Raw genomic sequence first — 26,562 nt, forward strand, 5'->3', positions numbered from 1 at the left:
TACAGTAGTTCTATTTTTAGTTTTGTAAGGAACCTCCATACTGTTCTCCATAGTGGCTGTATCAATTTACATTCCCACCAACAGTGCAAGAGGGTTCCCTTTCTGGGGTGTAGCTTTAAAAACAGAGAACTATAACACTTCTAGATGTGCACTTAAGAGAATATATTTTGTTTCAACACCTTGCAAAGTAAATATGAGATTTACTCTCCCACATCTCAAGACATATTTCTTATTTGTCAAAGGAGGCTCCCTAGCAGTTGACAGGATTAAGGTTGGTGCTTATTTTCTATCCTCCTCCCAGGGTTAACACATGACATGAGGAGTTCCTTTTCGCTAATACAAGGAAGCTGAGGGGTATTCCTTAATGATTAAGCCAACAGATCTGCTTTAGAGCAGATGAGTGGTCTAGCCAGAAGCTCACTGCTCTGTAGTGGGGGAATTCATCTTCCATTTTTGTTGTTTAGACCTAAAAACAATTCACCAGATGGGATCTGGGCAGCCAAGTGTGACCACTTCCCTTGGTCTGATTATTAAACTTCAATTAATGCTTCTAAAATCACATTAGCTTTTTTGACAACCATAATATACTGCTGACTCATTCTGAGGCTGCAGTTACCTAAATCCTGAAATATTTTTTCACATGTGGCTATTAAGCCGAACCCCTTACTTTTACTTTGTTTTTTGGACTCTAGTGCAAGTCTCTGTCTCTCCTCATAGCCCTTCTAGGTAGGTTTGGTCTGTTGTTTCAAAACGCCAAGATCTTTTCTGGATCTTACTTCTGTCACTTTGACATTAGTTATTCCTCCAAGATTCATACCATCCACCAATGCGATCTTTATGTCAGTACCACTGTCTAAAAGATATTTTAAAGTTGGCTAGAAAGGGGCTACGGACACAGCCTACAGCGTGCTTTCTGTACCATCATCTGGCCCGAATCTCTCTCATCCTAAGGATATCACCGATGATTGACATTTGCATATACACTTTCTCAACATTCCTCTAATCTACCAACAAAGTAACTCCAGGAAGGAAAGTTAATCTAGTCTGACTTGCTTTTGGCAAAGCCCTGCTAATTACTAATGGCTGTCAGCCCTGCTAATTACTAATGGCTGTCGCTTCCTTCACCAAGTATTCAAAAATCATTGTTCTAATAATCCTTTTTAGAATACTTCCTGAGAAGGATGTCAATCATACCATTTTATAGATCCATTTTATCTCCCTAGTTCCGTTTTTGAAATTTAAATACTTATTTATCTGCATCTTTCCTGTCGCTCTTGGTGATGCCAACATTTCTCCAATGTTGTGTGCTGGTTTGATGGTCTCAGCCTCAAGCTCCCTCTGTCTTCTTGGGCCTTGGGGCTTCACCTCATTTGGGGGCATCACAGCCTCTTGTCACAGCCTCATCTACTCTCTTCCTTCACCTCTATCCTACCCTTTCCAATCAGAGAAGTCATTTCCATGGCAGAAAAAATGCAAGCCAAACAGAAGCTCAGCAGTTTGGTTTCTCTCACATCCCCCCTCTCTTTGGTTTTATTATTCCAAACATAATTTTTGAAAGCGCTTTTTGTTACCTGTAGCATTTTTCACAAGCCTCTGCTCACTCCGCACTCTGGTTCTTTCACAACCCAGAAGCCACCCTCTGATATGGGCCTCGGCTGCATGGCCCAACCTTTCCTAAGTCTGGGGCCAAGGCCAGAACAGCACAGAGGAAGTGGCGGCACAGACGAGGCATGCCCTGAGGGAAGGGTTACCTAGAAAGCACAGCCTGCAATCATCTGGTCAAGGAGAAAAAGTAACACAGATACCTGGAAAGATGTTAGGGTCAGAGGTCAAGAAAAGCAGAATTCCCCAATAAAGATGTTTAAAAAAAAAAAAAGAAAAGCAGAATTGCTTATTGAGCTAGTGGAGTGATACAGAAGGCTAGCTACACTGTGGATGGGAAGTTAGGTCAGCAGCAAAGAGAGAGAACAGGTGCAGGTAAGCTCAAATGGTTCCAAACCCACATCCCCTTCTCCCTGGGCTATGAGCTCCTCAACTGGACAAAAGCCCTGCACTGTCTTTGAATCTCTAGCATAAAGCCTGTCACACAGGTGCTCAACATACTTGTCAATGAATTCATCAGATCGGCCCTGGCTCATCAGACCACACTGGGGGGATCCTGTAAATGGATCAGTCCAGGCTGGAGACAGTTCTTCCTACACATCCTTAAACAAGAGAGCTCCCTGGATGGTCACATACCTGTTCCTCCTTTGAACTGTGGGCAGCTTGTTGATGTCACTTGTCCTGAAATGCGTTTCCCTTTCAGAGCCTCAGACCGTGAGATCCTTGTTATTATTTCCCTCAACTTGGGGGATCTTTCCTCCTACAGCCCAGGGTAGACTGTGGATGAGGACACGATTCCCTCCCTGGCTACCAGAGATCCCAAGGCCTGGTTGCTTCTCAGACTCCTGCTTCTTTCACTTCAGCAGCCAATTCCTGCTTCTATGAGTCAGTTTCTATCTCATCTGAAAATACAGCCATGCCTGATGAATGTGTTCATGACATATTCTAAAAGAATGGCAATTAAACCGCCTCCTCAGGCAGATTCCCTAATCATGTTAAAACAGCACCATTTAAATATCCTATGTATTACACTGTGGTGAGTCTCTACAGGAATCCAAGGCTAATACAAAGTGGTACTGGTTGATGAAGATTTGACGCGGTCGTGGGTTAACTTGTGCTCGGCAGAATTCTAGGACAGCATTAAGTTAAAAGCCACTGTTGAAACCTTAACTTGGCGGCAGTCAGTCAAACTGAATAGAGTAACAACAAGAAAAGCCGTATCAAGGCCACTATGTCTCTTGGCAGGCACAGAGGGTCTGGAATCAGTGAATCATCGGGCTTCAGGCTGGCTAAGCCCAAACACAGCACTTTTGATAAAAGCAGATGCTTTGTTTGCCTGGTATCTATCTGCCCCTCCTCCACTCCCACCCGCCCCATCCACCCTGCCCCCAACCATTCCTCATCCCCTTCTAAAGAAGTGTGTTTGTAAAGGTTTCTTCTCAACTAATTCAAAGGCAGAATACAAGTGCTATGGTTTTGAGCGAGCCTCAAAACCTCAGAGCCTCTGCAAGGAAAGATTTCACTCAACCAAACATATATAGGAACATATACCCTAGGCCCCTTTTCCAGGGCAGGAACCCTGGAAAAGCAGCCCTCACCCCTCAGGCACAAGCCTGAATGTCAACCACAGTCATCCATGTACCTCCTCTGCCCAGAGCTGTCAGGGAACGTGTAGACCCGTGGGGAAAGGAACTGCGGGCTTAATCACCTTGCAGCTGACACAGGCCCACAGGGAGGGCAGCCCCGGGGCCATGTCTGCTTTAATCAGATCAAAAACTTTTTAAAAAAGAATCAAGTAATGAAAAAATGTGCTTTGTTTTATTACATGCTTAAAAGATTAGATATTTTCCTATTGAATTTTGTCTCTCATCTTAAAAAAACCCCACCTTCCTTTGAACACCAACCCCGTGCGGCTCCTGCCTCATTTCTCTGCTCCCCACCAAATGCCCAGCCTCCTCTGCTGGCTCCCCAGAACAGTCTGTGCCACAATTCCTCAGGGCTGGGTCCTAGGGGCCCTTCCCTTTATGCTTTACACAGCTCTCTCCTTTGCTGACAGCATCCATTTCCGGCTTTAATATCATTTCTATGCAGACTCCTAACTTTATAACTTTTAGCCCAGACCTCTCTCCACAGCTCCAGGCTCATAATACCAACTGGTATTATGATTAACACCTCCACTCAGACACACACACATCTCAGACTTGGCACACGCAAGACGGACGTCTCGATTCTCTGCAATCTACCGTCACCTCCTCTTCCCAGGAAAAAGCCACCCAACAACCAAAAGAAGCCCTGCTCTCTCCAATCTTCTCCGTCTCCGTAAATGGTCCCACCCACCCCACCCCACCCCACACCCGCTCCCAGCTACCCGAGCCATACTTGACTGCCCCTCTCCGTCATCTCAGTCCTAACCCCCCGTATGTCTGGTAGACTCTACCTGCAAAACAGATCTAGAATCCACCCACCTTCATCTCCTCCACTGTCATCCCAGAGCAGACCCCACCGCTTCCCGTACTGCTGCCATCGCCTCCTGCCCTCTCTCCAGCTTCTCTTCCGTCAATCACTTCTCCACTGAATCTTCTAAAACTGCATCAGACCATGCTATTCCCTCACTTAAAACCCTTTAAAGGCTTCCCTTGGCCCTATGGAGAAAATCTAAACTCCTTAGTGAGGTCTAGACCGGTACTGTCCAATAGAAATACAATGTGAAAAACATGTAACTTAAACTTTTCTGGTCGCCAGTTGAAAAGAAATAGATGAACTTAATTTTAATAATCTTTTAACCTAATATTTCAAAATTATCAATACATAGTAACATAAAAATATGAATGAGGTATTTTACATTCTCTTTTCATATTAAATCTTCAAATGTTCCCTCCCGCAGAGAGCCATTCCCTCCTCCCAATCCAAGGAACTCAGGGCTCTCTGATGTGATCTTCCTTGCACCTCCTCATTCTGCAGTTATGTATCTGTTGATGCATTTGTCTGCGTGCCACCTAAACTGGGCAGTCCCTAAGGACAGGGCCCACATCTATTTTATTCTCCACTGGGTACCTGGTACCTAGCACAATACCTGGCACTAACTAAGCTCAATAAATATTCATCAAAGAATAAACAGTGAAGACACTGACATTGAGTACTACAATCAGACAATCAGACAATCAGACAAGGGCTGGGCCAGTCCACCAAAGGGAGGCTCTGTTCTGGGTCTTAGCACAATGGTGTGCTAATCTTTCTGTGCACCGATGTTTCTGTGCACCTGTAAGCACGAGCGGTGGCCAAGATGCACTGCTGTAGGGCAGCTCAGAGCAGACCCAGGTAGAGGGATTCCAGCCAGACTCCATCAACACGTGGGAAACTTTCTCCCCCATTAGCCGCAGGCATGGAACGTGATCTCAGGTTACACACGAGGATTAAGAGCCTCCCAGGAGGAAGGAAGGGCGGAAACCAACATCTGAGCCCCTGCTTCATGCCAGGTCCTGGGCCAGGCGCCCTCACTTGGGATTGTATTTGACCCCTACAAGCCACCCTTTGAGGACGTGGAGATTCAGAAAGGTGAAGGAACTTACATAAGGTCACAAAGCTACCAGTCTGGTTGCTGGAATCAGCATCAAGGTCGCTAGCAGCTTTCTTTGATGTCCGGGGCTAAATCAACGTCCCAGCAAAAGTACCAACGGCCTTCAGGGTCAGGCGTCACACAGCAGAGTTGGCAGGAGAAGAATAAACAGCTCTGATCAGGTGGAAGCTGAGACCTGCTCCACCCAGAGCCCCAGAAGGCGGTACCAGGCTCAAGAGTGAAAGCCAGAGTGCTGACATTCGGTGGAGCCTTCGTGTTTAGTGACCAATGAATCTTCGCAGCAGTCCTCAGAGGGGATTATTTTCACCCTATTTTATAGTTTAGAACTTGCCCTAGTTCACACACCTAGTAGTGGATAAACAGGCATCTGAACTGAGACCTCTCAGTTACGTGACTCGTGTTCTCACCTCTTACCTCTTACTATGTTTGCAAGTGATTCTGGAACCATGGACAGTCCGCTGCATAAAGGCTGGGTCAACATGGAAGGTTTCTCAGCCTTCTGTAATTTGTCAATAACGGCACAATCCGTAAACAGGAATACCCTCAGCGCTTGTGTTTGGGGCCTCAAAGGAGAGAGAGCTTGAAATTCTGTATGCAATCCTGCAGCTAGTCTCTTAGAGACAGACTGGGTGGTGACAGCATTACAAAACTGTGAACAGCAGGGTGGCCATGGCCTGAGGGCTTATCACTCCTGTGGCTCCAGTCCAGGCCCCAGGAAGGAATCTCCTTCCAATCAACGAGAGTAACTACAACTTCTCCAGCTCCCATCTCTGGCCAGGCTGGGATGGCTCTCAAATCCACATGTGATAAGAACATGAGTAGTCTGTAACTGCATAGCGTCTTCTGTTTACAATATGCTTTAACCTATACTGAGGGGCCTGATAAACTCACAGTTTCTGACTCTCAGGAGACTGAAAAAACCTGACTTTTCTCCGACAGCATGCAGGAGGCCAGAAAAAAAAGGATTTAAAGCAAGTCAGTTGGGGTGGGGTGTGAGGGGTTGGGGGAAAGAGAAGATATTGAACAGCTCCACTCAACAAGGACAGCTTTGTGTAATTCTCTGATCATTCTCTCGGTTGCGGTTTGCAATCAGTTAAAAAAAAATGTCCTTTCGTTTTTCCCAGAACAGCTGAGAATGCACAGATCCCAGCCTTTAGGGCTGAAATCATCCCTGCTAGTAGAGGATTTAGGACTACTGTCAGGCAGCTGGTGGACCTGCAGGCATTTCCTATTCTCTGGGCTCCCCCAACCCTGGGCCGGTACAAGATGCCCAGCAGGGCTGAGCTCACCTCTGACCCAGCTGCTCCTGGCCTCAGCACACCAGGGGCCACCGGAGCCTGGACGTGCACCATTCCTCGGAATTCACTAACCCATCCACAACAGCTGCGCTCAAACACCAAGGGGCGTTTCAAAATGTTAGTAAAACTCAACTTGAAAGTTTAAAAATAAAAATTCAACGCACGGGCTATTACATTCTGGAGACATTCTTGGCAGTTAAGCCACGGTCATTCTGCTAACTCAATAAATGTACCTTCTATTAAATAGAATCTATTAGTCTATTAAATAAATTTTTTTCAACTCTAAACCCAACTTTTCCTCTGTGCACAAAAAGCTTCCAATTTGCAGACAGCAGACATGCCCATGTATAAATTATGTGCAGATGTTTGTGTGTGGACCTTCACACTGCAGATCCTTCTGATTACCTGTGAGCTAAAGGGTGATTTATTTGCACGTCTGGGGGAACATCTTGCTTTGCTAAGGAGAGAGCAATAGTTATAGAACTTGGTGGTTCTGAAGAGGAACACATGAAACAATTTTTCAGAAGGGGTCACCAACACAGCCCAGAGTTAGGTCTTTAAAACAGCGTTTAGAGAAGGGTCTGCACAGATCCTGTGCCTTACACTTTTTCTTTAACTTTGAAGAGCTGACACCGTGACCCGGTAGGTTACTTACTGCCTGGGAAAGGATACCGGATTTTAACTTGGGATAATTTTGCAGACTTTCTGGCCCCCATCAGTTAAAACACTTGTGACTAGTCAGTCAGCTCCACTCATGCAAATTCATGAAACACCACATTGTCCAGCCACATGCCCCCTCAGCACAAGGGGCAGAAGGAATTAGGCTCTCAGCAGCTGTTCCCCGGAATGCGTGCCTCCACGTACCCACAAGCAGGAGAAGGACCCACAGTGGACTCCAAGTGCTGAACCTTCAGCTCTCCTGGCAACGCAGACCTCTCACAACAGGAACTGGTCCCCTCTCAGCCCAAGGAAGGTCCCAGATTGATATAAAAATTCATCCTTGAAGATAGATGAATCAAAGGGACACCAGCCAAACAATGCTAATGTCAAGAGGAAATCCCGTCGGCAGACCTCTCAGAGAAGCCTTGCTCTGCTTGCAGAACAAAGGCTCCTTCTGTGACATCAAGCAGCACGTTTAAGAGCGCCGGGCTTCTTGCTTTGGCTACCTTTCAAAACCACAAGTACATCCAAGGGCAGCCAAGACAACAACAAAGCCAAGAGATACAGGTCTCAGAACGAGGAGACCAACTCCCCTTCCAGGCCCGCCTTCTGCCTGCTCTTGGCAGCCAAGGCTCTATCCTCCTCAAGGGGGTGTGTCTGAGATGCTGCAGTCAGACCCCGGGGGGCCCAAAGCTTTCCACGCAAGAAGATAGCTCAGAGGATGCCCACGGCAGGGCCAGCCTTCTTGGGAGGCTATAGAGCGCAGCGTCTGGGAAGTCCCTACAGTAGTTTCCGGGTCCTAATCCCAGCTCAGTTACCCACTAGGGTCTAATCTCAGGTGCTTCAATATCCCTGAACCATTTTCTCAACTGTAACGATGACAACACACTGCTGCTGCTAACGATGAAATCTGCTGTCCCTCACACAGGTTATGATGTTCAAACAAGGCAATTAATGAACATATCCTTTAAGATATTTTAAAACTATAAAATGTTAAGAGGTAATAATTCATGTGGATAGGACGTAGGTTTATATGACGGCTTAATAATGCAAATTTTTAGGTCAAAGGGGAGATTTCCTCTGCTTTGCCTGGGGCCTCCCACAGGTTGGGTATTCAATTGATATTCAATCATAATAAAGGTGACTTTTTAATGACTAACAAGGCAAACATGTTTGTTGGGAAAACAGCGAACTTGCAACTTAGAGTATTTCACAAGACAAGGAGGTGCCGTCTGAAGGGCTTCCCTCTGAGTGTAGGTGGGTCCACATGAAGAGTGGGTGGGGCCCTCCAAGATGGCTCCACCATCGTCATGCCAACACCAAATGTGATGGAATGGAAGGCTTGCAGACCTGACATCTGGGCAAGTCACTCTTAGCTGAAGTTAACCCCTGAATGCACTATGAAAAGAAACAAGTAAGGCCAAAAGAGTTTACCTGAAACAAGCCCCCCCAAAAAAAAGAAAAAGAAAGAAAAAACCAATAATCTTGGGAATTCCCTGGTGGCACAGTGGTTAAGAATCCGCCTGCCAGTGCAGGGGACACGGGTTCAAGTCCTGGTCTGGGAAGATCCCACATGCCACGGAGCAACTAAGCCTGTGTGCCACAACTACTGAACCCATGTGCCACAACTACTGAAGCCGTCGCACCTAGAGCCTGTGCTCTGCAACAAGAGAAGCCACCGCAATGGGAAGCCCACGCACCGCAACGAGAGTAGCCCCCGCTTGCAGCGACTAGAGAAAGCCCGTGCACAGCAACGAAGACCCAATGCAGCCAAAAATGAATGAATTTTTAAAAAAATCAATAATGTTGTTAAAGACCTAACTAGTCTTAGGTCCCTAGACTCAGGGATCCAAAACTCTTAACTTTAAAACACATATGGCTCCCAGCTTCCAGTGGTGAGTGAGCTCGGGTGGTGGGTGGTTGGTGTTTTCACAGCTCCACTGGGCTGTCAGAGCTGAGTTAGGAATAGAAATGCTGTTTCTCTCTCACAGCAGTTCTGTCCAGCACCTTAGTCACACTCTCCGCTCTAGAGCCTCAGGTTCTCATTCATATATCTTGTCCCCAGCTTTTCACATTCACAAATGTTACTTGTTGACGCTGTGGATTGTTCCAAAGAATAAGTGAGGCAGCTCATAATCTTATTGGGAATACTTAAAAGGATAAAAAAAAAAAAAAAGAATACACGGTACTTTGAACTCCTCAAAACTGGGAACACCTCAGGATACTTTTAAAATGTGCCAGGTAAATAAAAACACATTAACAAGACTGCAAAGCAGGGGAAGAGGACTTTATGATCCTTTGACACAGAGCCACTCGCCTTCTCATTCAGCCTCATTTTGAAGGACGTGCATTTGTTACTCTGTACTGACCTTCAACAATAAGATATTCTAAGTTAAGGAAAAAAGATGTGAATTTGGACGAACGTAATTCTGAATCGGAAACAAACGTAAACCAGCAGTGCTTGTTAAGTCTTCCACAGCCTGGACTTGAAATTCATGACTTGTGTCCACCTCTGATAAGATCTTTTACTGAGGTCTGATCTATGTCCAAGTCAGTTTTCAAGTTCAAAAGCTTTGAACTGCTGGCAGGGTGACAGCTTGGGCCTTGGGTGTTTATCGAGAACGTCCTCAAGCTAGAAAGGGTGGCTCCATTTCCACCCTCGGCCCCTGGGAGTTTCCCCTGGTAAGAGCAGACACCCAGCCTAGACCTTAGAACTTCAGGGAATGAGTTTGTGAACCGTCTCTATGTGGTACGTCATGGATACCTAGCTCAATATAGAGTTTAACTTAATGAATAAAAAGTGGCCACAGGAAGCCAGCTGGTTCTGACCCCACATAGTGCAGCCTGGCATTTGTGCTTAATTTTGGCTAGCCATAAGTTATGGTTCTTTGCTACCTCATAACCTTCCTAAGAGGGAGCAATGATGGCTCTGCTTCTGCATCCCAGAGTGTTAGGTGCCAGTGATGCGACATTAACATTGCCGTGCACAGGCATGCATCTCCACATGCACCTGTCATCAGCAGGCCACCCGGCGAGACTCCACAGAGCAGAACCTTCTGACCCCCAGAACACGCTGGGGAACATTGTGGTTTGATGTCAGAAACTTTGCAGACTCTCCAGTGCTTTCTCCAGAGAATATCTGGGCCTCAACTTATTTTCTTCTTGTAATACTGCAACTACACAACTAAAAATAATTCTGAACTCTTGCCTGCCTAGCTCTTTCCCAACATGTGTACTATTCACCTCTCAATGTGCTACACCCCAGCTGCAGGTCACCCCAGCTTGTTTTGGGTTTTTCAAACATGCCAAACTTGTTCCCACCCCCGGTTCCTTGCACTTGCTCTCCCTAGGCCCAGAGAGCCTTCCACTAGTTCTTTTCCTCAGAGACCTGTCCACCCTATAAAAAAGATACAACCCCAATAAATCTCTAGTGTATCACTCTAGTTCCTCTACATCACTGAGTATAATCTGCAATTGTCTTGTTTATTTACTTGTATTTATTTTCTGGGTCCCTCACTACAATGTTAGCTCTGGAAGAACACTGTTTCTGATGTTCCATTGTTATCCTGTTAGTTTACGTATTTCCCCACCCTGTAAGAGGGCAATGATTTGACAGCTAGAATGTCTACTGTGTCAGACCAGCACTTCAGCTAAGATACACAGAGGAAATCAGCAGAATTTTCCTGGTGAAGCAATGGTGCTTATAAAATCAATGTATTCTAATTAACACAGGTGCTCAATATATAGGCATGGAACAAATAAATGAGCTAGGATCAAAATGGCTTTCCTTGCTACAGGGTAGGACAAAAAGAGAGACACCAGGAGATACAGCAGAAGAAACCATCCCCTGCTTTACCCGATAGCATCACAGGTTGCTGGTCTTCCTCAACAGGAAAAGGGGTGCAGAGTTTCTAAACCAGCTCTAACAAGCACGGTCACAACCAGGCCCATTATAGATGCAGAGAAGAAGCCTTTACAACAATGAGGCTTATTTACCCAGGTCCCTGGTGGATAGAAGGAGAAATCAATTCTTGTTCTAAAGTATCCTGAAGCTGACCCGATGATACATCCACACACAATTTTATTTCAGCACGTTGACAACTAAATACAGGTATCCCTGCTTTTTGAGAGTTTGCTTTACATCACTTAGCTTTTAGGAAAAGACCTACGTTAGTACCTGATTTCAGTAATCAAAAGAAATCTGAGGAGGATTTTTGCTTTTGTGAAAAAAGGTGAAAAGTGAAAACAGTGTTCAGTGTCTGTTTTCAAGAAGTTGTTACAGATGCAGTGTGTACACAGAGCAGCAGCAAGAGTGGCACCACCAAGCTCCTTCTCTGGAACTACACTCAGCGTCTCAGCATCAAACTGCCCTAGCTTTGAACTGTCTGTGAGCACCGGGCTTTATCTCCATTTATCTTGTGCATCCTTTAGCAAGATGTATCCTAAGGTAATTGTTTCTTCATTTCACACCATTTCAGCTTATGGAGGGTTTCACAGGAATGCTCTGGATAGTGGGGGCCACCTACACAAGGAGAGGCAGCTCCTGATTTATAGACATCCTGACATCTCTATAGAATTGGATGGACGAGTGCCTTTTGTGAGTTATAGTCATTTTTATAAAGGGAGAAATTGTCTAATGGGAAGAAAATGAATGCAGATTAACTGGAGTGAAATCATCTAAATATGTCCTTGGGAAGTGACTGAGGAGCAACAGCTTCTGTTCTGAGGAAATAAGATACACTACTTCTACACAGTGAGATGGATATACATTTGTGGTGTTTTAAAAGATTTTGAAGACTCACTTTCAAAAAACCCTATTTCAACCACGCAGTTTAATTTCTGTTCTCCGGGCTTTCGCAGCAGTGTTTCCTGGCTTTGTTCCCACTGCATCCTGACCTGGAGGTGCTTCCCCCTCTTCAACACCTGCGGACACCTTCTCTTTACTTTTAAAACACAGATCAAATGTGAAACCTTCCCTGAACTTCAATTTCCCTCCAAGAAGGAATTAAACATTTCCCTCTCCATATTTCCATAGCAACTTACACACACAGGCCTTTCACCTACAGTTGGTTTGCATATTGCAAACTGGATGTAATTAAATACATAGAGAACGTGAATTGCAGTGCCTACACTGGCTGCAGGTTCTATTACGTGATGGTGCTATGGAACTGCTGCTGCTTGTTGCTACAGAAACGTAAGGCTGAATGAATGGCTGGCGGCTCATTTTGTGAACTGGGCTGGAATTTATTTTGCATCTTATTTCACTTGTGTCTCATATCTTTCATTACAATGGGTAATAAAAGTGATAACAGTGTGTATAAGAAGTCCTGGTTAATGATAATATTGTGCAGAGCTAGGAAAATAAAGGCCATGACTTATGCAAAAGTCAAGGGTAATAAATTCTTTGAAAAGATTAAAAAAAAGAATTGGATGGACGTAGTTCATAATCTGATGTTATGATAAAAAGAAATGCTGTGGTTCCTTTTGAGGGACTTAATGATAAGGAAGTTGGCCTTCAAAATACTCTCAAATACTGGAAGATATTAAGAAATGGCTCTTTTTTTAGATGTTAGTTATTTTTAAATAGATCTTTTTTTTTTTTTTTTTTTTTTTTGCGGTACGCGGGCCTCTCACTGTTGTGGCCTCTCCTGCTGCGGAGCACAGGCTCCGGACGCGCAGGCTCAGCGGCCATGGCTCACGGGCCTAGCCGCTCCACGGCATGCGGGATCTTCCTGGACCGGGGCACAAACCCGTGTCCCCTGCATCGGCAGGCGGACTCTCAACCACTGTGCCACCAGGGAAGCCCTAAATAGATCTTTATTGGAGTATAATTGCTTCACAATACTGTGTTAGTCTCTGTCATACAACAAAGTGAATCAGCCACATGCACACATACATCCCCATATCCCCTTCCCCCGAGCCTTCCTCTCACCCTCCCCATCCCACCTCTCTAGGTCATCGCAAAGCACCAAGCTGATCTCCCTGTGCTATGCTGCTGCTTCCCACTAGCACTTGGTAGTGAATATGTGTCTCTCACTTCATCCCAGTTTCCCCACCCTGCCCCGCCCTCCTCCATGTCCTCAAGTCCGCTCTCTATATCTACATCTTTATTCCTGCCCTGCCACTAGGTTCATCAGTACCATTCTTTTTCTTTTGTTTTAGATTGCATATATATGTGTCAGCATACAGTATTTGTTTTTCTCTTTCTGACTTATTTCACTCTGTATGACAGACTCTAGGTCCATCCACCTTACTACAGATAACTCAATTTTGTTTCTTTTTATGGCTGAGTAATATTCCATTGTACATATGTACCACTTCTTCTTTATCCATTCATTTGTCCATGGGCATTTAGGTTGCTTCCATGACCTGGCTATTGTAAATAGTGCTGCAATGAACATTGGGGTGCATGTGTCTTTTTGAATCATGGTTTTCTTGGGGTATATGCCCAGTAGTGGGATTGCTGGATCATATGGTAGTTCTGTTTTTAGTTTTTTAAGGAACCTCCATACTGTTCTCCATCGTGGTTGTATCAATTTACATTCCCACCAACAGTGCAGGAGGGTTCCCTTTTCACCACACCCTTTCCAGCATTTATTGTTTCTAGATTTTTTGATATTGGCCATTCTGACAGTGTGAGGTAATACCTCATTGCAGTTTCGATTTTCATTTCTCTAATGATTAGTGATGTTGAGCATCTTTTCATGTTACAGTTTTTTATATTGTGGTTATTATGTTTTTTAAAATAAGAGTCCTTGTCTTTGAAAGACACACATACCAAAATACTTACAGATAAAATGAGGTCTGAGATTTGCTTCAAAATAATACCAGAGGAAGGAAAGTGGGTGGGAGTACAGACATAGCAGGCCTGGCCATGAGTTGATAACTGTTGAAGCTGGGTGATGGGTCCACAGGAGGTAATGAATCTATCTTCTCTACTTTATGCATATATGACATTTTCCTACAAAAAGACTTAAAAAAAAATCCCTTTAAAACAAATCATTTTCACCCAGGAAATTAAAGAAGCTACCTGAAGGTGAAGGTTTTGCCTTTCCAGTCTTGCGGTGGGTGCTCCTGGATGACGTCTTGGCTCAGAGGTGAGGGCTGCCGTGGGGATTTGGAATGGGGGAGGGTCCCCATGTGACTGAAGTTATCACAGGACCTTACGGGAGGAGGGCCTTTCTTCTTCCGTGGAAGGGTGCCGTGTATAGACACGTCTTGATAGGCATCTGTGCGATGCTCAGCGAGAGGTGACTTGCTGCTCAGGAGGTCCATGGATGAGGCCAGGGGGAACTGGTGATTCACTGGCATGTTTCTAGGAAGGCTTGCAAACTTTCCCGCAGCCATGATTCTCAACTCTAAGTGGGGAAGAAAAGAGTGAAGGTATAAATCTAAGAAAAGCACAAGAACTGATTTCCCACTTACAAAAGGAAATGGAAATAGACCACATAACAAAAGAAAATGTTCACAGAGTGTTAAAGGACAAACACTGAGTAGCATCACTCGTGACATTTAATACGATGGGCAGTTTACTCATTTCCTTTTTTCATCCTGCAGAAGAATTCTCCTGGGTTGGCAGCAGATCCGCCAATGGAAAAGGGCAAACACGTTTCAGGGACTTTAGAGGCACATGAGCCATTTTATGACTTCAGATGACTGAAGCCGATGGAAAAGCATGACTAACAAAAAAGAATACTGAGGAAAGACTCAAGTTTCAGTAATAAATGCATTTGAGAAAACGTTCAAATATGTTAGATAATTAGCTCACGCATTCCCACCACCCTGTAAATGATAAGAGCAGGTGAAGATGACTGGAATTCCTTAGCTGCTAGAACGCCTTCAGCTCCAGACCAGCCCCTCAGTTGTGCTACCCAGAGAGACAGGACAGATTCTTTCTGGCAAAGACCTGCTGCTTATAAATAAATCAATGTACGCTAATTAACGAAGACGGCCAGGGTCAGGGGTCAGGAGGTGGGCTACTCCTCCATACATCAGGGGCTCAGAGGGAGAGGAAAGCCACTGGGGTGGGGGACGACCTCCATGTACAACCATCCCCCGGAGGGGTCAGGGACCTGCTTGCCACCAGCAGGGTTGAGCAATGCACACGGGTGTCTGTATCGTCAGGGAAGAGTGGGAAGGGCGGAGAAGGAAGAGAAAATGGGGTTGGGGGGCACGGATCATGGAAAGAAAAGGAAAATGCTCTGTGCAAAAGCAGCCCCAACAGTTGTTCCCAGCTATGACCGCTAGCAGAAATGTTCACCCTGAGCAGAGTTAGCACCTCCGCCCCCTAAAAAACAAACTATGGTTTTGATCTAAGCCAAATTATATGACATTTTAAAGGCCAATATATAGAGATAAAGAAACACAAGACTGAATAAAAATTCGGGCTAGTCGCAGGAGACATAAGGATCCAGAATTTGCACCACTCGTCGTGGTATCAGACTGGTCTAGAGATCACAGCTGCATAGCTAAGCCCAAAGCACTGGTCTTCCCCGAGCCTGGTGAGGAGATCATCTCTTTGCACTGTGGTCTCTTCTCAAGCCTTGCAGCACCCATTCCTCACAGACCACCCTTTCCACTGCAAAGGGAACGATGCTGAGTGAAAATCATCACTCACTAGCACCACCGCAGAGACAGTTCCACAAAGGAACTGGGGACTTGGGATGTGGCTTGGAGACAACCAAGAAGAACACAGCCCTCCAGAAGCTGGTAGAGTAAGAGGTGGAACCAGGACAAAGACAGCAGGGTATGCAAAGGAAGCAAATGACAACACACACACCACACACACACACGCACACACACACACACACACACACACACACACAATCCACTGTTTCTACAACAGAGACAGACACCCGAGTGCTGGCAGCTGGGTGGAAGGAGACCCTCCACGCAAGGCATATAATCTGAACCCTGTCCTCAGTTCTTTGCCAAGCCTGGTAATTCTGAGGCCTGTCTGCTCTGTGTCTAACTGGGACCACACAGAAGGCCTGCCTCCCAGTGGGTGCAGACAATGGACCGTGAGTCCCCACGTGGGCCCCTCCTGGGTCTGGCCAGTACCTGGTGCACTGTCTGCACTTGTTCAATGTTAATCATCGTTATTAAAAAAGAAACCAAACTCCCAGCCCTCCCAGCCTGACCACAGTGGCGTAAGCCGACGAGGATTCCCTCACCCTTCGCGCACACTCACAGCTAGGAACTCTCACCTGTCCCAGCTATCAGCACCTTCCCTCTTTATAGACAGGCCTGGATCATTCCCAAGAACCTGGTGGCGAGGCCCAAAGCCCCCCACAGAACCTCTTCGTGTACAAAGGCCCACAGTGTTGGTCACGTCTACCTTCAGGCTAGGACGACGGACCAGAGTTACCCTGGCTCCAGTGTCTCCGGTAGCCTGTTTCGTCTCTGCTTATCCAAGGTCTATCTATTTCAAGATTGAGCCAAAGTGCTTCAGAATGCCCTTCAGCAAGCTACCCTCACCTCAGTGTATTCTCAAGGGATGTTAACACTGCCCTTCCTATTTTCAATTCAACAAACATTTAAGTGCCTACTCCAGATAAGAGACTCAGAGAAACAAAGATGCATAAACCTCAATCCCTGACTATGAACTCAAAGAGACAATACAGTTGACACCTGAACAATGAGGGGCTAATCTGCGTATAACTTATAGTCAGCCCTGCATATCCACGGTTCCCCCATATCCACAGATTCAACCAACCACGGACCATGTACCGTAGTATTTACTATTGAAAAATATCTGTGTATAAGCGGACACATGCAGTTCAAACCTGTGTTGTTCAAGGGTCAACTGTAATATGTTCATCAATGGGACCCTTAACGTGCTGGAGTGAAGAATAATTAATTTTGACAAAAGGGCTCAAGGAGGATCTCAGAGAGGGCATCACTGGAGATGAAGGATTTTGAAAGGCTGAAAATTGTAGGGAAAAGCCCTCCAAGAGGATGCGACAACAGCAGATGCATAAGGGCAGGGAAGTGCCCCTACAGGCTCAGGAAACTGAGTCACGCGGTGTGGCTTGAGTCACATTGAGAAGCATTTCCTGGAAGAAGCACAGCTTAGGACCAGATCATGAAGTCTTGAAGGCTGTGTTGAGGTGTCTGAACCTGACTGTCAGTACTAGGGAAGCTCGGGAAGGGTGGGACGGAATCCAGTCTGTGCCTGGGTAGGGAGCTCCGGTCACTCTGGAGGGAGAGAAGGGAGGTGGAGAGGTCAGTCAGCAACAAGCCAGCAAGGAGTGATGGAGGACTCCGACCTGGGGCAGTGGCCACGGGAAGGGAAAGGAAGGGCAGAGCGAGGGGCTAGAAGCTCGAGGCCTCTGGCCCGGAGGAAGGAGGCCACAGCCAAGGGAGGACGGGGCTATGGTGTAACACACTGAGTAGCACAAGAGGGAACCCCTGCGGGCAGGCGAGAGAGTAACAAGCTCACCACTGGGGCTTGCTGAGTGTGAGGTACCGGTAGGGCAGTTCGCTCTAGCAGGCTAGATACTGGTATGTGCAGTTGGGGGCCAGGACAGGGTGTCGATTTTTAAGAGTCATCAACATAAAGGGAATATTTAAACCGGTGAGTAGATCCCTCAGCTTGTTATTATCAGCTGTGATAACAGTTATGAAAGTACCTCTTAAACTGTCGGGGAACCATACAATATCCATGAATTATATCCTTGCCCTCTCCCACCTGGGCTACTTCAAACCTATAAGGACCAACGCAAGGGATAAATTCTGAAAACTTAAATCGGCAGCTCTCAATCTGCACATAAGAGTCCTCGGAGAATCTTTTAAAATCCTGACACCCAAGCCGTGAGCCAGACCAACAAAATTACAATCTCGGTGGGTAGGACCCTGGCATCAGTCTTGTTAAAGCTCCCCTAGTATTTATTGTTCACTGTGGAGCCAAGCTTGAGGACCACCAGGTAAGCGAGTTTCTTTGGTACAGAGCAACTGGCACCCAGATTAGTTTCTGGGTAACAGAATAGAATAACAATGAGAAAGCATCACTCAGGCAAAAGAAGCGTTCCCTCATTCATTCTTCATTCAACACACATTTAAGGGGGGCCTCCTGGGTGGTGGGGACTGTGTGTGGGTGCTGGAAACGGTGTCAAACGACTATCGTCACGAGGTTCCTACCCTGCAGAGGAAGCAGACAGTAAGTAATGACCATGCGTGCTGGTGATTCCCAGTACCGTGGGAGCACGCAGAGTGGGGACTGGGGGCCTAGATTAATCTAGCAGCCAGGAAAGGCTTCCCGGAGGAAGGGATGCTGACCTGAAGGATGTGAAGTAGGGTTTAATTACCAGAGGGAGATCATCCAAGCTGAAGTTTCCAGAGTTACAGTTAAATTTCTCAGCTGCAGTTAAATTGGAAATACACAGGCCAGGCTCTCCTCTACAACTTGCTGCCTCTAACTTGGGACTCTTTCCCATTTAAAGTACAGCCTTGCCCTGTGTCTAGTCACTTGGAAAGACTGGCTGCAGCCTGGGCCCTATGTCAAGCTTGAATCGATCCAACGATGGGGGAGGTGGGCTCTGGCCAGAGACCTAACTTTAAACAAACAACCAACAACAACAAAAACACTAAAGCGGGGCAGGGAATGGCAGGGAGAATTATAGGTGGAAGAAACTCATTTGCAGTCTGTTGGTTGCTCTGTTTCCTACTTGAGTTTTATTCACTTTTATTTTTTTCTAGACTCCAGGAACCTGGGGGAAATCCATGGGTGGAAGTGCATGGAATCTAGGTTCAAGGTACGTACTTTCCATTCTGACAGAGGAGCCACAACCCCATTTGACCACTAGGCAGAATCTCAGCACGTAATATGTAGATGGAATCTCAGAGAATCAAGCCCCTCTCTTTTTCCAGATAAGGAAAATAAACGTTCATTCACTCAATATAGAGTCTCCGAGAGTTTACAATGTACTAGAGCTGAGGATATAAAAAACTAGATGAGGTCCTGATCTCGTGGAGCCTACACTGTGATGGGGAAGTCCAACCAACACAGACAACAAACTAGATAATATCCCAGTCGTAAGTACCCTAAAGAACATGAAACAGGATGACATGACAGAATACACTTGTTGGGGATGGAGGGCTATTTTACACTACAGTGGTCTGGGAAGACCTCTCTGAAGAGGTAACAATGACATGAGACCTGAAAAAAGAGAAGGAACCAGAAAGAGAGGATCAAATGGAGTTCCAGACAGGGGATTCGGCAAACGTGAAGGTCTTGAGGTGGGAACATGTGGTTGGAAGAGCACAGTGGGGATTAAGTTCAAGTCTCGAGTTTTTGGCTCCCATGTTTTCTCCACTTGGGGATGTTTCTGTCTTGATGTTCCTAGTCATTATGTACTTCTTATGTACTATTTAATTTCTTAAAATCAAACATGGGTTGACTCAGAACCAAGGCTTTGAAGTAAGACACAAGTTCAAATCCCTACTGTGACAATGTCTTACTGTGTGGCCTGGGACAAGTGACTCAACCTCTCTGACAGTTTCTCATTTGTAAAAATGGGTTAACAATATCTATTTCATGGAGTTGTTGTGAAAAGTAAATACGATTGTGTATGTAAGCCCTTGACATACAGCAAGCATTCAAAAAACAGCAGGTCTCCTCTAAGCAGGGTGGGGACCATGTCTGTCTTGCTTGTAATTGTATCCCTATCACAAAGAGAGTTCACAAATGAAGTCACTGCTCTGGGGAAGACTGCAACCAGGAAGGGTGAGGAGGGAAATGTTTTAACCTAGAGCAATATACGTAACAACAGCCAACCAAGTAGGATGTGAGCATAGATACACAGGCACACTAAGTGACCTCATATGCCGTCTTTAAATAAAAGCCCAGGTAAGACTTTGGCCATCCGACTTCACCTCTCTCTACTGTGCAGGTAAACAGACACAGCGTCCTGATTCAGTCTAATACAAGATCTTGAAATATATACAAAGGTCAAAGACTCTACATCTTGATATGAAAACTCGAGACCCATGTGAACGTTTAAAGAGCTGAAATCCTGATAGGGATGAGAGTAAGTTTGACACACTCCCAACCTAGGCGCTACCTTCCTGACCCTGGTCAGCAGCTGTACTCTGAAATGCTTGTGAACAGCAGGACTGACTCACTTGCTTTATAAAGATGTCTCAAAGAAACTGATGATCACACACAAGTCGAGACAGAGATAAGACGCCCACTTGTTTGAATTTTTCTATTTTACTTCTGAAATGAGATATTTTCAAGTTAAATTCACAGACGGTCATCGGATGTGGGCTTTAAGAACTTTCTATCATATTTTAAACTCTGGAAACGTAACCTCCTCGCTGCCCTATTATGACCATGACAGAGAATTTACAATCCAGATCTGTAGTTTTATATCTTCTCTGCAGAGGCAGACAGGAAGAGGAGATGGAAAAACCACACATATAAAATTGGCTTATCCGCTAAGAATGAAGTTTTGCTTGGGTTTAGGAATTAAGAGTATCCCTTTATTTTGAAGTAAATTATGAAGTCTAGCCAAATGATTGAAGTATGAATAATTCTTCCATGGATTGTATTTCAAGCAACACAGCACAGGATCTACGTGATAAGCGTCTTAAGATTAGCATCCATTTGACAAGCAATCCTTTCTATATGAATAGGAGATTGAGATCTTGGTTAGTCATTCTGGAAATGTCAGGCTTCTCAGAGGCAGTTTAGGGAAAGTTGGAGTCAGGGAATGAGGGAGCCACTGGCAAGGCAAGTTGTTTACGTTATATTCCATACATCCCCTTGCACACTCACGTACAACTGCTTGGCCTGTGGCTTCCCCCCCCCCCCACCCCCGTTATTAACTGGGCAGCCCCTTGCTACTTGGGACTCTCTGAGCCCAGCCCCCAGCACCGAGGGCTCCCCCTGGATCTCGCTTCACTCCTTGGCAACAAGCAGGGAGATTATCCGCCCTCAAACTGACCTCCCCTCCGCCGATGTGTTTTCCTTGGAGAGATCAGTGTAGCCATGGTATATAAGGGTCAAGGTTTAAAAGAATCTCTGAATGCATGGCTCTACTTTCTATCTTAGCTAATGGCTTTAGGTGAAAGCAGACATGAGGTTAGGCAAGCAATCTTTCACCTTCGCACGTTGCTTCCAGTGAGTTAAAACCAAAACCAGAGTTTTCCACCCCCCAACCCCCAGCCACGACCCACTGTTGTTCCTCCAAGAAATACGCCGGCTCGTCAGCTGCTTTGGAGCCCACTTGACTTCTCCCCGACGAGTGTCTACACCTGATCAAACTTTTAAAGTGGAGGCAGCCTTAGCGGGTAAGGAAAGACGGGCTGAGACCGGAACCTCCTGCCTGTTGCGCCCACCGTCCCTGGTTTCCCAGCCTTCACCTCCCCTTCCCTCCCCTCTCCGACGCAGTGGGAGCGACACAACCAACTATTCATTCTTTCTCAACAAAGGGAGCGAGGGAGGGAGATGTCAACAGTTACGGGGCGGGCTCCTTCGCTTTCTCTGCAAACTTTCCAAGAGATTAGTGGAGAAACTCGCCTCCTCCAAGCCCAGGGCTTCCCCCTCCCCGGCCCTCGCATCCCTCGACCCCCGCACCGGTTTCTAGGGCAGAGAGAGACGGAACCAGGAGGCGCGGCTGGATGCGCAGGGGGTCGGAGAGGCCAGCGCCCGGCAAGATGCCGCTAAAGAGCAAAAAGCAGAGATGCTCGCCGCACGTCGCCTCCCACCTCCCGCCGCGGGCCCCTCCTGGGGAATCCCAGCCGGTTCAGAGGCCCCTAAGGGAGCAGCCCGGTCCCCCATTCAGCCACTCCAGCCCCCAATCGCCAACTCGGCTGGGGGTGGGGTGCGCCGGCTCTACTTTCCTGAAGTAGTAGCCTGAAGTTCGCCAACAAACTTCCCAGTCTGTCCTGCAAGGGGAGGGGGAGGCCGAGGCGCCCCGAGAGGAGCCGCACGCCCGCGGGACTCGCGGCGGAGACTCACCTCCCCGCGCGGCGCCCGGGCTCTCCGGCTGGGGCTCAGAGGCGCTGCACTGTCTGCCCTGCGCCGCGGCTGCTCCCGGAGCAGGAGCCGCTCATGATCGGTGGGGCGCGCCGGCCGAGAAGACCGCGCGCGGCTCGCCTGTGCGCCCGGCGTTTGCGGCTCTCGCTCCCGCCCAGGCCCCAGCCCCGGCCGCAGCAGCTGCAGGAGCGGCTCTAAGCCGGCGGCGCGCACTCCGGCCCTCAACTGGTGATTTGCGGCTTCCCGGCCCCACCCCGGCGAGCCTATTCGCGCAGCCTTGCAGAACCCCCCGCGACATTTACATGCGCTGACCTCGCCTTGCCCTCCTCTGCCCGGATTTTAGAGTTTGGCTCTCTTCGTACCTCCCGAGAAGCCAGTCCTCAAGTGTAGATCGACCACTTCCTCAACGTACGCCTCACGAGAGACAACCCCACCTAATCCACTCCTCTCCCCTCCCCGCGCTATTTCGTTACCCAGCAGATCTGCTTTGCTTGTCTGCAGACACCAGGCTGGCTTTCAGTTTAAAGGGGTTTGATGGGATAAAGACCAGGTAACCACAGATGACCAAGCCATGGGAACAAGCAAATCAATCACACCCACCTGGACATATTGAAAGCCAAGTGGGAGGTGGAAGTGGCACTCCAGTACTAGATGGCTTGGTGGGGTAAAAAATTGGAGTCTGGTGGAGGACTTACACTTATAAAGACCTATTATAAAGCTGTAGAAATAGTAATTGGCAGCAAGGATAGACGATAGAATAGAGAGACCAGAAACAGACCTATAGTATATGGTCACTTGATTTACATTCAAGATGCTGATGTGTTGCACTGGGGAAAGGGTGATCTGTCTTTTCAGTAAATGATGCTGGATCAACTGAACACCCACATGGAGAAAAAGAAGAATCTTGACCTCTACCTTATACCATACCAAAAAAATCTATTCCAGAAGGATATTAACTCTAACTGTAAAAGGTAAAACAATAAAACCATCCAAAGTAAATATCAAAAAACATCTTCATGACCTTAAGGTAGGCAAAGACTTCTTAAACATATACAGCACTAACATAAAGGGAAAGAACTGATCATTGGATAACATGACAATTAAGAACTCTTGTTCATTCTAAGACACGATTAGTGAAAAATCTCACCACAGAGTGCTTTACACATATCCAAAAAAAGGACTTATATAGAATATATAAAGGGCACTCACAAATCAGCAAGAAAAAGGCAGAAAAACCTAATTGAAAATAGGCAGAATATTTCAACAGGCATTTTTCAAGAGGGGATAAACAGGCATTTCTCAAAAAGTCAAAAAACATATGAAAAGGTTCTCAACTTATTAACTATCCCAGAAATGCAAATTGAAGTTGCAATGTGATCTCCCTTCACACCCACCAGAATAGCTAAAAGTAGAGAATTTTGTATAACACTTTAGAAACCTGTTTGGCATTATCTACTATATTAACTTAGAGTCTGTGACCTACCATTTCCATCCCTAGTTGTATACCCAACAAAGATATATACACATATTCACCAAAAGACATGTTCAAAAATGCTTATAGCATCTCTCTTTATAACAGCCCCAAAGAAACATTGTCCATTAACAGAAGAGAGAGAAACTCTGTAGAGTACTATAAGAATGAATGAACTATGTCTACACTCAAGAAGACGCATGACTCTCATGAATATGACGTTGAGTGAAAGAAACTGGACACAAATGGGGACATGTAAACTTCAAAAACAGCCAGAACATATCTATGATGTTAACAGTGAAGATAGTGGTTATCTTGAGGGGTGTGTAGTGATGGAAAGGGAACCCAGAAGAGTCTCTAGGTGCTGGTAATATTCTATTTCTTGATCCAGGTGCTGGTTACATAGATGTGTACTATTTAATAAAAAATAACTCTCCCTCATTTTATAAAAATTGATTGGTTTGTGCACTGCTCTATACATATGTTTTATTCCAATTTAAATATTTTTAAAATTGTGCCATGTTGGTATATTTTGTATCCTTTTCATTCCCCTAAGAAAGAACCATTGGCAAGGCTGCAAGATACTAAGCGCAGCATTCTCAAGAATCAGTTTCTACCTTTTCCTTATGGGTGTGTTTGTGGGTTCGTCTTTATCTTTCCTGCCTCATTAGAAGCATAAACTTTTTTTGTAAGATTTTTTGACGTGAACCATTTTTAAAGTCTTTATTGAATTTGTTACAATATTGCTTCTGTTTTATGTGTTGTTTTTTTGGCCCCAAGGCATGTGGGATTTTAGCTCCCCGACCAGGGATCGAACCCTCACCCCCTGCATTGGAAGATGAAGTCTTAACCACTGGACCACAGGGAAGTCCCTAGAAGCATAAACTTTTAATTTTTGTTCGATCTTCCCATAGTATTTAGTGCAGTGAGTTTCAAACAGACTAGCTGGTACATTTCTAAACTGAATTATTAGAAAGACATTTACTGACTTCCTGTTACTCTGAAGTGTCACTGAGAGCAATGGTAAAACTTTGGTTTTTCTTGATTTTCAAAATTCCCTGAGCACCTGCTATGGGTAAAGTTTCTACTGAGTGACGCACCATGGTGAGGTAGCAATAAAGACTAGAAGACAGCTTACACCCAGAGAGCCCTTGCACAAGTCACTATCCCTCTCAGTACCTCTATTTCTTCATGAGTGAGTGAGTAAATAGATGTTAGAAGTCAAGGAAGTAATAAATGTGAAAGTGCCTAGCATATAATAGTTCTCATTAACTCTTACTAGAACTGATGACACATCCTATTATTTGTCTTCACAATACCCCTGTGAGATAGGAAGCATCTCTATCCTGACTTATATGGGAGGAAACAGACTCACAAAGATTAAGTAATTTCAACTATATTCATTCAACAAACATTTGTTGTTTACCTACTATGTGCCAAGATCCATAGCTAGTGAGAAGCAGAGTCAGAATTTGAATCAGATATTTTAACTTCAAGTTCAGTGGTCTTTCCACCACATCACAACTACTTTCACATTTGTATCCCCAGTGCCTAGCACATAGTAGGTGATCAATGCATTCATGGATGAACAATAGGAGGTGTTTTTTTTTTTAATTAAAAAAATTTTAATTTATTTTTGGCTGCTTTGGGTCTCTGCTGCTGTGCGCGGGCTTTCTCTAGTTGTGGTGAACTGGGGCTACTCTTCATTGTGGTGCGCGGGCTTCTCATTGCGGTGGCTTCTCTTGTTGCAGACCACGGGTTCTAGGTGAGCAGGCTTCAGTAGCTGTGGCTTGCAGGCTCAGCAGTTGTGGCTCACAGGCTCTAGAGCGCAGGCTCAGTAGTTGTGGCGCACAGGCTTAGTTGCTCTGCCGCATGTGGGATCTTCCCGGAGCAGGGCTCGAACACGTGTCCCTTGCATTGGCAGGTGGATTCCTAACCACTGCACCACCAGGGAAGTCCCATAGGAGTATTTTTAATATAAGCTTTTGATTGGGTAATATGGTTCATATATTACACATGGTTCACAAATTACACACACACACACCATTTTATATATATATTAAATGGTATACAGTGAAAAGTCCCCCTCTTAACTCTTTCTCCCATCTGCCAGTCCCCTCCCACCATAGGTAACAACTGTTTTTAATATGTGTGCCTGCCAGAATTTCTCCAAATGTGTGTGTCATTCCCCACTCCTACACAAAAAGTAACATGCTATACCCATAGTTCTTCACTTTGCTTATTTTTTTCACCTAATGTATCTTGGAGATTTCCCCATATTAGTGCATGGTATTCCTTTGAAGAGATGTACCATAATTTATTCAATTAGTGCCCTATTGATGGACAGTTAGGTCATTTCCAATCCTTTCCTATTACAAATGATACTGCAATGAATAACCTTGAACATGTGTCATTGGTATGTGTAAGTATATCTGTAAGATAAATTTCCAGAGGTAAAATTGCTGAGTCAAAGGGTATATGCTTTTGTAATGTTGATAAGTAATGCCAAATTTCCATCCATAGGGACTGAACCAATTTACACACCACAGCAATATAAGAAAACACTTATTTCCCCGCATTCTTTTCAGAAGGTATTAAACTTTTGAATTTTTGCCAATCCGGTAAGTAAAATATGAATTTTAATGCAATTTAAATTTGCAGTTCTCATAATAAGTGAGGCTGCTCATCTTTTCATGTTGAGTAGCTATTTGTTTTTCTTTTTTGGAATTTGCACTTCTGTTTTTCTATCTATTTGCAGGTCTTTTTATTATGACATTTTTAGGACCCCCTTCCATATTAGGAAGCTTAGCTCTTTGTGGTATGAACTGCAAATATGTCCTCAGTGATAATATTAAAGAAAACAAGTGATATATGTAAAGTCCTGTTATTTTAGGAAGCTCATTCCAGAAGCCATAAGGAGTGAACTAGAGAAGTGAGAGCTAAGGTGGGACACTGGTTAGAAGGCTATAGCCAT

At 45.5% G+C, this 26,562-nt stretch overlaps 1 protein-coding gene across 4 annotated transcripts in view; it reads right to left on the reverse strand.

Annotated features, from left to right (window-relative positions):
• Nucleotides 1–22,445, reverse strand: part of BCAR3 (BCAR3 adaptor protein, NSP family member) — a 117,346-nt gene extending 94,901 nt beyond the window's left edge. The window contains exons 1-2 of one of the 4 annotated variants that reach the window (XM_065872156.1): nt 22,100–22,297; nt 14,168–14,495 (exon numbers count right to left, since the gene is read on the reverse strand). In XM_065872156.1, coding sequence (XP_065728228.1) covers nt 14,168–14,484 — 317 coding nt within the window. In that variant the 5' untranslated portion in view covers nt 14,485–14,495; nt 22,100–22,297. Of the gene's footprint in view, nt 1–14,167; nt 14,496–20,714; nt 20,740–22,099; nt 22,298–22,429 lie in introns of those variants that run through there. The other 3 variants (XM_065872188.1, XM_065872147.1, XM_065872164.1) reach the window with 3 other exon arrangements.
• Nucleotides 22,446–26,562: the final 4,117 nt, after the last annotated feature.

The sequence above is a fragment of the Phocoena phocoena genome, chromosome 1 (assembly GCF_963924675.1).
Source record: "Phocoena phocoena chromosome 1, mPhoPho1.1, whole genome shotgun sequence".
NCBI classification, from domain to species: Eukaryota; Metazoa; Chordata; class Mammalia; order Artiodactyla; family Phocoenidae; genus Phocoena; species Phocoena phocoena.